General features: G+C 41.1%; 1 protein-coding gene across 1 annotated transcript in view; it reads left to right on the forward strand.

Annotated features, from left to right (window-relative positions):
- The window catches only part of LOC145988599 (dynein beta chain, ciliary-like), a 292,854-nt gene that overhangs the window by 81,319 nt on the left and 197,060 nt on the right, over positions 1-14,475 (forward strand). Inside the window, exons 20-22 of the mRNA XM_083123590.1 lie at positions 9,024-9,196; positions 12,405-12,627; positions 13,812-13,978. Of these exons, the coding sequence (XP_082979716.1) occupies positions 9,024-9,196; positions 12,405-12,627; positions 13,812-13,978 (563 nt within the window). The remainder of the gene's footprint in view (positions 1-9,023; positions 9,197-12,404; positions 12,628-13,811; positions 13,979-14,475) is intronic.

The raw sequence follows: 14,475 nt of genomic DNA on the forward strand, positions 1-14,475 counted from the left end.
AGAACAGAAACGTCACAACCTGGCCATGGAGAAGAAAAAAGGGAAGGGCGTGATGAAAAAATTTAAAAAAAAGAAACAGAAGCTCTCACCAACCGAGACATTGAATCTCTGATCGGACCGTTACAAATCAAACACTTCAGAGGAGTTTTCATGTCCGACTCGTTACCTTCAAGCGTCAAAAGAAGAGAATGCGGAGTAGTCAACTTGGACGGTCAAGAAAATCCAGGCACGCATTGGATATGTTACCACAAAAACAACAATGATAAAGCATTCGTTTTCGATTCTTTCGGAGGTGTTCCACCTACAAATTTAGTTCATTATCTGAAAACGAACAAAACCTCCATATACTACAACGACGAACGCATTCAAGATTTCGGAGACGTGAACTGCGGTCATCTCTGCCTCTCCGTGCTCGCGTTTCTCTCTAAAATAAATAACCCTACGGTCGAAGATTTCCAGAAAGCATTGTGGAACCTCAAACAGCATCACTAGGATGGGCGTGTTCCATCTCACGAGCGAATCTTCAATCTTGAAACTCACGCTGCACGACGACATCGTCTATCCTAAATCCGTGGCTCTGCGTGCATTCTACAGCATGTACCTCATACCCAATGTTACGCATCACAACAACAAAATTAGCGTCGGAAGCGAACACATCGTCGTCACGCCAGGACAATACAATCTTTCCACTTTGCAAGCTCAGTTACCCAAAGGCACATACCTTTCTCAAAATTCGGTCACGCACAGAGTAGAAATCCTATCCGCGACGGAGACCGTGAACCTGGGCACCATGGGAGAACTTTTAGGTTTCGAGAACGACACCAAACTCGAAGCTGGCATCAAGCACGTAGCAACCAACATTCCTAAATTCTTGGCCATAGAGACTCGGAACGTACACTGCAACGTGGCCGAAGGTATGATCACGAAATCTTCGGACGGATTGTTGGGAAGTCACAAGCAGACGGGAATCATAGCCACTTTCAAACCAAGTTCCGAGTTCATGGAACCGATCATCTACACGCCCTCTTCGCCGATCTATTTTCCAGTATGTCGCAACCGCATAGACGACATAGAGTTGGTGGTGACGAACGAGAAAGGAGACGTGGTGGATTTCGCAGGTGCCACTACGACGGCCATCGTGGAGATCAACGTATAATAAATAACCATACATAGTGAGCATGGAGCAAATCGAAAGTTACGAATTGCAATCTTTCCCTCCCAACCGTCGCACGTTCGCCAATCTGAACGAAGCGAACAGGGAGATCGAATACGACGTGGACGTAGGGGATGGGTTCGTTCATCCTCACAGAGCGGACCTCTACCTTCAATTCGACGTGGTGAAGAAGGAAAGCGGAGACGCGTTTCCCGCAGCAGCAAACTTGATACTCGTGGACAACTTCGTGCCTCACCTGTTCTCGCAGGTGGAGGTGAGGAAACACAACACCGTCATCGACAGAATAGATTATCCAGGCATCACGTCGACGGCAGTGGGAACGTTGAAATTATCCAAAACGGACGCAGCGTACTACCAGGCCGGGGGATTCGAAGCCGGGACCAAAATATCGACGAAAAGTCACACGGTGCTCTTTCCCATGCGTCTGCTGCCTGGTTTCTTCTCGGACTACAAGGAGATCATGTGGAAGGGAGGACTGCGCGTTACGTTTCGAAGAGCGGCCAACGACAACGACGCACTGATGCGATACTCTACTTTGGGTCCGGACGCCACCACGCCGATAGCCAACACTTTACCCGAAGCAGCCAAGTGCGTCATCCGGAGCATGGAATTGAGAATGCCGGTGGTGGAATACGAAACGAACTACGCCCTCAAGTACAAAGCGGAGATCTTGAAAAGTCCGCAGGTGCCGATTCACTTTCACGGTTACCAGTGCGTACAGAAGATGGCGTCCGGAAGTCACATGGAATTCGACGTGACGACGCAGTTCAACAACATACAGTTCGACATGCCAGATTTCGTCGTAGTGCTCTTTCAGACCGGGCGCAATAACAACCAGGAAAAAGATTCCAGCAAGTTCGACGACTGCAAGATCAAGAACGTTTATCTGAAGAATGGACGCAACGAAGTGTTCCCGCGCGAGAATTACAACCTCGACGTGGCCAAAGACGATTACCTCAAACTTTACGAAGCTTACACGGCTTACAAACGCGTGACCGAGGGAAGTGTGGACATGTACTACACCCCCAGCGAATTCAAAATCCGCAGGCCGATGTTCGTCATCAACACATCTAAGAGGAAGAAGGTAGTGGTCAACGATCGAACCAACATCAAGGTCGTCTGCGAGTTCCACGATGCCTTGCCCGAGGATACCCTATGCAGTGTCATCCTGATTGCAGAGAAGTCCTTCGCCTACGACGTGAAGAACGAGAGGGTCACAGAGCAGTTTTAAAAAATAATTGCCACATACTAAAAAAAATCAACAAAATTATATAAAATACAATGTAAGTTAGTTCGGTGCGCAAATAAAAAAAATAATAATTCACGAAACTCTCTACAGATTCATTGTTGGCGGCTTTGATGGCCCCACGACCATTATATAGAACTTTTTTGGTGTTGGGCACCCACGCACCCTGGGCGAGGTTATGGGGGCCAGGCCTCCTAAAAACAACAATTATTATTATTTTGTCTGTTTGCTTGCGTCACAATACACGCGCACGCGTGTGTGTGTGTGTGTGTGGCACATCGTTCCCCCCGAGAGAGGTTTACAAAGGTCACGATATACGGAGTTGGAAAATTACGATATGGCGCATTCGCTTATTACTGTTGCCAGCCATAAATCTCTCTCTCTCTTCATCTTACACCAACGTTGGCATCTCTATTTTTTTTAGTTGGTGATTTTTTTTCGAGTGAGGAGTTGGCAACGCTGATTTTTACTTGAGGGTGGTCAACCGGGTTGATTGCACAAGCAAAATTGCCACCTCCTTGCTTTAAGTTAGGTTAGACCAAAAAAAAAACTTGGTGATTTATTTTCGAGTGAGGAGTTGGCAACGCTGATTTTTACTTGAGGGTGGTCAACCGGGTTGATTGCACAAGCAAAGTTGCCACCTCCTTGCTTTAGGTTAGGTTAGACCAAAAAAAAACCTTGGTGATTTATTTTCGAGTGAAAAGTTGGCAACGCTGATTTTTACTTGAGGGTGGTCAACCGGGTTGATTGCACAAGCAAAGTTGCCACCTCCTTGCTTTAGGTTAGGTTAGACCAAAAAAAAACCTTGGTGATTTATTTTCGAGTGAAAAGTTGGCAACGCTGATTTTTACTTGAGGGTGGTCAACCGGGTTGATTGCACAAGCAAAGTTGCCACCTCCTTGCCTTAGGTTAGTTTAGACCAAAAAAAAACCTTGGTGATTTTTTTCGAGTGAGGAGTTGGCAACGCTGATTTTTACTTGAGGGCGGTCAACCGGGTTGATTGCACAAGCAAAGTTGCCACCTCCTTGCTTTAGGTTAGGTTAGACCAAAAAAAAACCTTGGTGATTTATTTTCGAGTGAAAAGTTGGCAACGCTGATTTTTACTTGAGGGTGGTCAACCGGGTTGATTGCACAAGCAAAGTTGCCACCTCCTTGCTTTAGGTTAGGTTAGACCAAAAAAAAACCTTGGTGATTTTTTTTCGAGTGAGGAGTTGGCAACGCTGATTTTTACTTGAGGGCGGTCAACCGGGTTGATTGCACAAGCAAAGTTGCCACCTCCTTGCTTTAGGTTAGGTTAGAGCAAAAAAAGCTGTGGGTAAGCTGTCGGTTGTTTAACTCTTCCCTATCTCTTTTTTTTTCTTGTAAAAGGCTATGGCAAAAGTACCAGTGGGTTGGCAACCTTGCTTTATGCACTGTAACGCAAGCCTCAAGCAAGGTTGTCAGCTCCTTGCTTTAGGCTAGGTTAGACCAAAAAAAAAAACCTTGGTGATTTTTTCGAGTGAGGAGTTGGCAACACTGCGAGAAAATACCTCAAGCAAGATTGCCAGCTCCTTGCTTTAGGCTAGGTTAGACCCCAAAAAAACCTTGGTGATTTTTTCGAGTAAGGAGCTGGCAACACTGCCAGAAAATGGGGCTCATGCCTTACGAGAAAAATCCATTAAGGCGAGCCCCATTTTCGGGCGTTGAACTGTCTTTTTCTATCTACTATTGATTGATTTGGTTTATTTTACTTTGCATAACTGCCACTTTTGGATAATCGTGAAGATGATGATATGATGAAATTGATGATGAGACACTCGCAGAGAACACCCTGCCTACGTTTGGATTTGAACCCAGTACCCCTGCCATCATAACACACTGTGCTACAGTCCCGTGCAAATTAATCGGAACAAGCTCCTTTTTTGTCTGAATTGTCAGCACTTGCCCAGTAGGTGGCAGCAATGTAAACGCGGTAGCTATTTTTATCTCCCGCGTTTTCTGTGCATTAACTTGAGCACTGTTGACACGGTCAGGCATCTGATCCTTTGCGTTTGTGTACATATCTTTGAGTTCGTAAGTGTATTTTGTTCCATATAATCAGTAGGCTAATTGTGGCGGAGGTGTCAGTGAGATTCTGCCAATGGATACAACACCTAGGAAATGTTCTGCGATTGTGACTATCGCAAAATACATCTATGCCGCAAAGGGAGATAGCTGCAAAATTCTCTGTTGGTGTAGCTACCGTAAATCGAATTATCAAGCAGTACAGACAAACTGGTTCCATTTCACCTAATATAAAGGGGCAATGTGGGAGGAAGAAGAAGACATCGCCATATGATGACCGACTTCTTCTCAGAAAAAGTAAACAAAACCTGGCTCTAACTGCAGTGGAATTGACACTAGAATTGAGGGACAAAGGAGTGCATTTGGATGTTTCCAATGTACGATGTAGATTTCTTGCAGCTGGACGGAAAGCCAGGAAACCAGTGAAAAAACAATTTCTTTCGGCTGCAATGTGCAAGAAACGTCTCGTGGGCCCGTGCTCATAGAAATTGGACGGAAGACAACTGGAAGAAAGTTGTGTTCTCAGATGAAACACATTTTGAGGTCCAGGACAGAGGGTTCAATACGTGTGTCGGTCGAGTAATGAATCTGTAACGTCAGCACATCTGCAACAGACCGTAAAACACTCTGACAAGAAGATGTTTTTGGGATTTTTCACCCATGAAGGACCAGGATCGTTAGTGCCAATTGATGGTTTGATGAATGCTGACAAATACATACATGTTCTGAGAAGGAAAAATATTCCAGTGCTCCAGGAGAAGTTTCCAAATTGTGATGTCATTTTCCAGCAAGATTTGGCTTCTTGTCACACTGCCAAAAAAGTACAGAATTTTATGAGTGAGAACAATATTTGAGTGTTAAAGTGGCCAGGGAACTCCCCGCATCTAAATCCAATCAAGAATTTGTGGTCTATTTGCAAATGACGAATATCAAAACTGAACTGTTCCACAAAGTAAGCAGTGATTGAGTCTCTTGTTCGTGTTTAGTTCCATGACAATAAACTTAATGCAATATGTTCAAAGCTTGTAGAATCTATGCCAAAACGTGTAATGGAAGTTATAAAACAAAAAGGAGGACATATTAACTATTAGAAATGATTATCTGTTTGTACCTTATGTGAAAAATGAATATATGTACAAATGTGTTTGAAAAAGTTGAAGTATTCTATGTGGTAAGACAATAAATGTAAATTTTCGGATGTAATTGCTGTGTTCCGATTAATTCGCATGGGACTGTAACCACTCCTCCTCGGAGGCCAGCATCCTGTACTAGATATTACTTTATTACTCACTATTTAATTTGTAAACAGCACGTGGGTTACGTTTATAACTAATAATGTTTCACATACTTCATACTTGCATCAGTGTTCAACTTTGTTGTTCACTTTTTTCAACTCCATTGGGTTAGATAATGCAAACGAAAAAGTTCATGAAACATTGCTGATTATAAAAATAATCAATTGCTTTTTAAAATGAAATAGTGAACAATAATAGAGATGTTTCATTGCTTATTAGTAGAGGGTAGGATTTTCATGACTTTGCATATTTTGGGAGTAAGGGTGATATATTCCAGAAATATAGAAATTCATGTTGTGAAAAACCATGTAAATAAAGGTGAATTGTTAGGACTTACGCAAGTATGTTTGGCCATTTCTACATAATTTAGCACAATTTAAACAGGTGACAAGATTTTTTTCTGCATAACAACCACTACATGGTGCAATTAATTATCACCCTTTTAGTACAACCCATCAGGCCGAATTATAAAGTTGTTGAATTTTTCCTCACATCCTTGCTGATATATGGAACTTAGTCATACATGCCTTCGAAGTGGCCATTGTCATGCCATCTGTTCCTGTCTTATCCTGGTTTTGATCCTTCATTGTATCTGTTCTGTGATGATCAGCACATTTGAGCATAAAGTAGAGTCTGGGCTTACTTCCAACATCATCCCCTATGGCTTATTATCTATGTTGAGTGATGATTCTACAGTTTTAGATCATGTGTTTGACACAGGTTACCACTATGTAATTTAATCTGATTTTGTCAGACTACCTTATTTTAATATCTTTGTGTTTATCCTGTAGGCTTCTCTGCCTACCATTTTATATCCTTACTATTACTTTCTTTTACTGTATTTGTGTTAGTCTGGTGTAGGCTGTAGTTTTAATTCCTTATCCCAATTTTTAAAAAGCTTGTCGTAGGTTTTTAGCTAAAGAAACATTCCCTGCATCTTGAGGTGGTTGCAAGAATCCTTTGTGCTGATGCACCTATATCAATTTAAATGCCTTTTAGAATACCATTTTGTATCTTTTTAAAGGGCTGTGCTGATACCCATAAAGATACTGATATTTTTGCGGATTCCAACAGATTTTGATAATTATAACAATTAATTTGTTCAAAATATTGATTAGTATTAGTGGGTGAATACTTCACTCCAATTATAAGCTTCAATTTACCAGAGTTTTGCTTTGAAATATTTAAAAAAATACTTCATAATATCAAAATACCTTTTGTGTAATCACAAAATACAGTTTTCACATAATATTGGAGCAAAATCAATAGAAACCTTTAATTTTGCATAACTTCCGCCAAAGTGTTGCTATTTTTGTGGAACCCGCAAACAATCAAAACGCTGAAAAATTAGAAAGGCTAATTGGAATGGGACCTACAGTTCAAAGTGGGATCTGAAATACTATGTTCTTACACTGGGTATCAAACCTGGGACTGATTGCTTACAAGGCAACAATGTTACCTCTATGCCATCAGGGAAGCAAAATGCAGGAAAAGTATCAGCCAGTAAATAAAATCCAACCAAGTTTCCCTATTTTTTTCCCGTGAAAGTAAACATAATGAGCCGTGTAAATTGCGCATGCGCAGCAGAGCTAAGACGTTTGAATCATATGCCAGGCGGACAGATCCCGCCCGGCGCCAGTAGCGAGGCAGCAGTGGTCCGAAGTGGAAGCTCGTATTCCTTCTCCCGCCGCATGCCAGTAGCGAGGCAGCAGTGGTCCGAAATGGAAGCTCGTATTCCTTCTCCCGCAGCATGCGAGGTTCGGTCGGTGATAAAGTTCCTGAATGCACAAAGCATTGCGCCAATTGACATTGATCGTCAGCTCTGTGAGGTCTATGGGCCGAACATTATGAGTAAGCAGATGGTGCTGCTGGTGTCGGCAGTTTTCGGAAGGTCGTCAAAGTGTCCATGATGAAGAGCGCAGTGGGCGTCCCTCATCATTGATGATCTAGTTGAGCTGGTGCGGCAGCGCATCGTAGAGAACCGTTGCTTCACGATTACGGTGTTGAGTAGCCTTTTTCCGCAGATATCGCAATCCGTGTTGCATGAGATTGTCACGCAGCGCCTGCTGTTCAAAAAATTGTGTGCCAGGTGGGTGCCGAAAAACCTGACACCCGAACACAAAATGAAATGTTCAGGAGCAGCACTGACATTCCTGCAACGGTACCATGATGACGGCGATGATTTCCTCGACAGGATCGTCACGGGCGATGAGACATGGATTTCGCACTTCACCCCGGAAACCAAGCAGCAGTCAATGCATTGGCGGCATAGTGGATCTCCGGTCAAGAAGAAATTCAAACAGACGCTGTCGGTACAGAAAGTGATGTGCACCGTGTTTTGGGACAGGAAGGGCATTTTGCTCATTGACTTCCTCCCCAGAGGTGAAACGGTGAACGCTGACCATTACTGTGAAACACTAAGGAAATTGCGACATGCCATTCAAAACAAGAGGCGTGGCATGCTTACTGCAGGTGTTGTGCTCCTCCGTGACAATGCTCGTCCACATACGGCTCAGCGCACAGCAGCTGTTTTGACGGAATTTTGCTGGGAGTTGTTTGATCATCCACCTTACAGTCCTGATCTGGCTCCCAGCGATTTTCACGTTTTCTTGCACGTCAAGAAATTCCTGTCCTCCGGTGAGCGTTTTGGCAACGACAAAGAGCTGAAGACGTCTGTCACACGCTGGTTCCATTCACAGGCGGCAGAGTTCTACGACAGTGGGATCCAAAAGTTGATACCACGATACGACAAGTGTCTCAATTCTGGTGGTTGCTATGTTGAAAAATAGCTGAACCTTTGCTGTACCTGTTGCCAATAAATGGTTTCCTGAAACTGTGTTTTCTTTTTTTAAAAAAATAGGGAAACTTACTTTCTGGATGCATCTCGTACATCACCATTGATATTGGCCCATCCGAAATGACTGATATTACAGTGGAACCCCAATTTTACATTTTCCCACATCATACTTTTAATCTTGATCGTCCCAACAAAGCAAAATGTTATAAAATGTATCTTGATTTTACATTTTCCCTGCATTTTAAGTTCTTTTCAGCTTGATCCCTTGAAAAACGTAAAATCAAGGTTCCACTGTACATGTTTTCACTTTTAACATGGATCCCTGAACTGAGGACTTAACTAAGGCACTCGTTAGCAGTACAGAAATGTTGTCAACAAAAACTGGAAACTACAGAAGATAAAAATTCCTTTCATACAATGTTAATTATTACTATTCTTTTTTTTTCTTTTATTGTTTGAAACTTCCAGATAGATGGATATGAGGAAATGTATTCGGATGCTGAGAGTGACATTGAAAGCCACATTGTTTGTAATAGATGGCTCCGTGTGTACTTTGTCAGGTTTAAACAAGCTCTGCTAAATATAATCAGGAAGTGGGGCAACATGTTTAAGAAGCACCTTGTCGATCATGTCACAAATAGGTATGTATGCTGCCAAAACCTTTAACTAACACCTAAGCATTGTGGCAATTTAAAATTGTTCTGCACCATTATTATTAATATTATGTAAATATTACATTGCAACTATACCTTATGAGGTGACCAGAGTTTGGCAGAAACTTATTCATAGATATTGTAGGAAGTTGTCAATTATGAAATTTACTTACTACCGGGTGTTTCAAAATTCACGCAACCTTAACGTTAATCTATATTATTTTATACATATACATACATACAGCATGTAACAAAAGTCCAGGAACACTTTAAAAAAAAATGTAGCCAAACGAGTAGTATTACAAAGTGACAAAGTACATCATTTCAAAGAGTAAAGTTGTAAGTTTTTTTCTCATTGCAGGTGTTACATGTAGTTCCATAAATCGTCACTAGGTGGTTTCATAATCAAGATGGTGCTTTCTGGAGCTGAGAAGGCTTTCTGCATGCTAGAATTTGGCAAAACAAAGAGTGCAACGTATGTCCAACGAAAATTTAGGATGAAGTACGGGAAAGCAGCACCAACCAGGAAGGCAATCTACAATTGGCATGTAAAGTTTGTTGAAACTGGGTGTTTGTGTCTCAAGGAGAAGTGGTCGGCCAGGTGTGAGTGAAAATGACATTGAGCAAGTGAGAGAAGCTTTCACAAGGAGTCCGAGAAAATCTATACGCAGAGCTTCGCGTGAGTTGGAAATGTCAACAATGACTGTGTGGCGTGTTTTGTGTAAATAATTAAACATGAAACCGTACAGACTACAGTTAGTGCAAAAGTTATATCCTAAAGACTAAGACCAGCTCCAGAAAGCGCCACCTTGATTATGACACCACCTAGTGACGATATATGGAACTACACATAACACCTGCAATGAGAAAAAAACTTACAACTTTACTCTTTGAAATGATGTACTTTGTTACTTTGTAATGCTACTCGTTTGGGTACAATACATTTTTTAGTGTTCCCAGACTTTTGTTACATGCTGTATATATAAAAATGGATGTATGTGTGTTCGTTCCGGCATAACTCTCGAACGCCTGGAGCGATTTCAACCAAACTTGGTACACGTATCATTTGCAATCTCGAAAGATATACTGTGGCGGTAAGACACCCCTGGCACCCCTAGGGTGGTAGGAGGGTGACATGCAAGAATAATGGAAAATGACCAATATTAGTGTTGAATCCAACGTTTTCGTGCTCGCTAAGATGAATAGTAACGCTCCTAATACCATTCCACTTCAAGTTAATCACCTATCGGGATGGGGGGGGGGGGTGAGAGGGGGTGAAAATTAAAATGTCAAAAATGACCAAGATTAGTGTCGAATCCATAGTTTTTGGAGTCGCTAAGCTAATTGGTGACATTCACGACGACCAAACTTGGTACACATATGACTTACAATCTGGAAAGAAATACTGTGGGGGGCAAGACACGCATGGCACCCCTGGGTGGGGGTGGGAAGGGGTGACGTAAAATTAATCGAAATGACCGATATTGGTGTGGAATCCACAGTTTTTGGGGTCGCTAAGATGAATAGTGACACTTCCAATGCCATTCAACTCGTACCTGAACAGTATGCGACAGGCGAATGAGGAATCCAGTTCGTGTTGGTTTGTAGCCCACGTGCAGAACTCTACCCGTCGATCTGGGTCATCCTCGTTTAGTTTATGTTGCATGTGCAGCTTATAAGGATGCCAGCGATTGGTATGCAATATCCAGACAATGGAGGACTGGCTGATACCACTTTCCAGTAAGAGACGACGAGTACTGCATTTGGGACTCTTCACAAACGATGCTAGAACCATCGTTGTTGTCTCCTCATTGGTGGCAGTCTTTGGTTGCCCACTACGTGCCCTATCTTCCACATTGCCAGATTCTCGGAATTTGCCGATAACTTATGTGATTGTGCTGTGCAATACTGGGTGTCTGTCTGGGTGCTGCCTTTTGTAGTCCTCTGCGGTGTCTCTGTAACTGTGTTCCCCAGATATTAGGATGATTTCTATCTTCTGTTCCTTTGTCAGAGGCATCTTATATCACCTGAAACAATGAACGTCACAATGAGACTTTTCAAACTTTGAGTGTTCTTAACTTGCAAACAATACAAGATATCAAAGAAACAATTACACTTTTGAATTCCTGAGCTCATGCTAGTGTAATTTGATATGCTACATGCCCCCTTCCCATTTAAATTTCGAACCTGCGTTCAAGATGGTGGCCATGGTCACCACGTACCCTATACATTGCGCCCACCCCCTCTACTACAATCTCCCATTACCAGATTTCATATTTTCCTGTCCAGTTTCAAAATAAAGGGGTGTCCAAAGACTTTTGACTCACCCTGTATATGTGTCTTCGATTATTGTCACATTAAAATGATAATCAATTGTAAACGCTCTACCATGGGAAACTCGAATGAGTACGACAGAGCGAACGTGGTCCCATGCAGTACTCTAGTACCCACTGACCTGCAAAAGTCAGGGAAATTGATGTTTCACTAAGAAATCCAAAGGCTTTCTGTAACAATATAGCCCAGAATTGTCATGCAGCTTAAAATATTGTTGTTGACCTATACAGTGAATGTGGGTTTTCACATATCCAAAGAGGAATCCTTTAACATATTGCATTTTTTGCAACTATTTTTCTCCAATACTTCCACTCTAAAAATGTACTGTAAACAATGTTAATATAAGTTGAAACCTCGCAGGTTGATCTGCGTATGTACCTGGAAAAATTCAAGGAATTTGTATTGGGAAAATGTGGTAAACTTGCAGGTGCGAATAGCCTGAATGTTAATGTGCCCAATAGTTTGATTCCATTTGATCATTTAATCTAATGGGGTTATTTATAGTTAAGTCATTGTTTTATTTATCGTAACTGTTCTGTACTTAAAATGTGTGATTGCAGTTAATAATGTTATGTAATAATAATGCACATGTTTAAAGATGATTAGTGATCTGTGAAACATCTTCATACATCGAGATTATACTTAAACATCTAGCATCACATGTACTACAGTTTATATTCCATATAGCCACATGCTTTGCACATACAATTTCTTTTTTTTTTCAACAAAATTGATGTAATTGACAGATGTTTTTCCTAGTGTAAATAATATTTCTGCAAGCGTAAGGGTTGCTAGATGCAGCTACATTTACACCCGAGACAAATTTTAGCAGATATTAATGCAGAGATGCTTTTTCTTACAGCTTAACTGACCTGGCAGCGTTCATTGAAGAAGCCGATGTGGGACTGCAGGTGAAGGTGGGTGATGATGACTATGATGCCTTGGTGGGGGTTGTGAAGCTTCTGGTGAAAATGAGGGAGAGGCAGGTGGCCACGGACAACATGTTTGAGCCATTGAGGCAGACCATCGAGCTGCTTGAGGCTTACAATCAGGAGCTCTCCGAGGAAGTGTACACTCTTCTGCAGGTATGTTTATACATAATCCAGTCCAGTGAAGAGATGGACAGTTCCAAATCTTTGAAAATTCAAATATCAAACCCTAATGGATTCAGATTCAGATTGTAAATCCAGTATTTGGGATTCAGGTACAATTAGGTATCATATACAATGCAGGATCAAGGAAACAGAATGTGGATGCCCATGCCTAGTACAGCATCCAGTAGGTCCATTTACACATTTATAAAAAACAAATTGATATGCATGAATCAAGCAGGAAAATTGTGTCCCCGAACATCCTACCTTCAGTGCTACCATATGCAGAACATTCTTTGTTCTTGTTTGATATTATTATTTTAATACAAGTTTTTCAGCTTGTAAAGTTCTTAACAATCATTCATGTTACCACATTCGTCACTAATTTGTAAAACTGATATTAGAACATTGAACTTCATGATGGTGTGGTTTTCTTTCTTCATTTAATGTTTCAACCAAGTACAAAACATGGCACAATAATTTATGTCATTTGGATTTACTTTTCTCCAAATTTTCACCATATGTTCCATAGGAATTGTATCATTGAGTTACCTGGTATCGATCATGCAGGCCCCCCTCCCCCACACTAATTGTTCTTGGTATCTAAATTTTGAGGAACATGTTCCAGAAGAAAGATGCGAAATCTTTAATGTAATTGTTTTGCGCAAGAAATGAAATTGCATGTACAACAAGCATAGAATCAATGTAAAATCAATCAAGTGTCAGACACACACAGGAAGTGTAGGGATTGAAGTCTTGCTATGGATTATCGGTGTACCTAAGGAAACTACAAGGAAACAGGGGAGCACTTTGCATCCACACCATGCATGCGTAGGTCAGGAGGAGCTGGATCAGAACTTGAAAGGATGCAAAATTCTTAGAAAATGGTGGGGGAAGCTAGGTGAAGGTTTTAGCTCCGTTTACCAGTTTCATCTATTCATCATTGTATATGTCTCATTCGTGTTTTAGCCTTGACAAAGAGGCACGTATATGTGTTAAAATTTTGAATCAATATCAAACACAGAAAGTACATTCTTTACATGGTTTAAACCAAACCATGCATTCTATACATTTTTTCATAAAACAGAAGTCAGAATGATACAAATGCTACCTCAGTTTTTAGTAAATTCCTTCAAAGTGCATTTTAAATTTTTATTTTCAATCCTTTTTCTGTGCAGGAATTGCCTGAAAAATGGAACAACACGAAGAAGCTTGCAATCACTGCTCGACAGGCTGTTGCTCCTTTAATAGCTCTTGAAGTCCAAAAACTGCGAGGGAAGATAACAGATTTTGATGACCGTCAATTGCAGTTTAGAGAAGAATTTTTACGCTTCAATGTCTATATGTGAGTTGAATAGGGTCTAGTATTTTATAACAGTTCCTGAGTGTATGAGAACACATTTTGATGTGTGTTTTGGTAGTAGTGTTACGAGCTGAGCCGATAACTGATACCTATATTGATTCTGATTACAGTGCCTGAACATTGTAACAATTGCAAGTTGTGTTTTCAGAATATTTATAAATATAACATGCAAATACAGTAGAACTCGAATTTTACGTTCCTGGAGCTTACATTTTCCCACATTATACAGTTTGTAAAGAAATAAATAGCGACACTTGCTTGGACACGTTTCAAATTATATATTAACCAGAATGAAGGTTGACACAAATTTTTGATCACGGTACAATGTATATTGTCAATGACCATAATAATCTCTTCATTTACACCACAATTTGAAACAAATGAACACATGATATTGAATTTATATGCATATACCTAGGTATATGTAATTATGCATGTAGGCTACAATAATACAATGATATGGTGTAATTTAAAAATTG

The sequence above is a fragment of the Lepisma saccharinum genome, chromosome 6, assembly GCF_977018435.1.
Source record: "Lepisma saccharinum chromosome 6, izLepSacc3.1, whole genome shotgun sequence".
In the NCBI taxonomy this organism is placed as follows: domain Eukaryota; kingdom Metazoa; phylum Arthropoda; class Insecta; order Zygentoma; family Lepismatidae; genus Lepisma; species Lepisma saccharinum.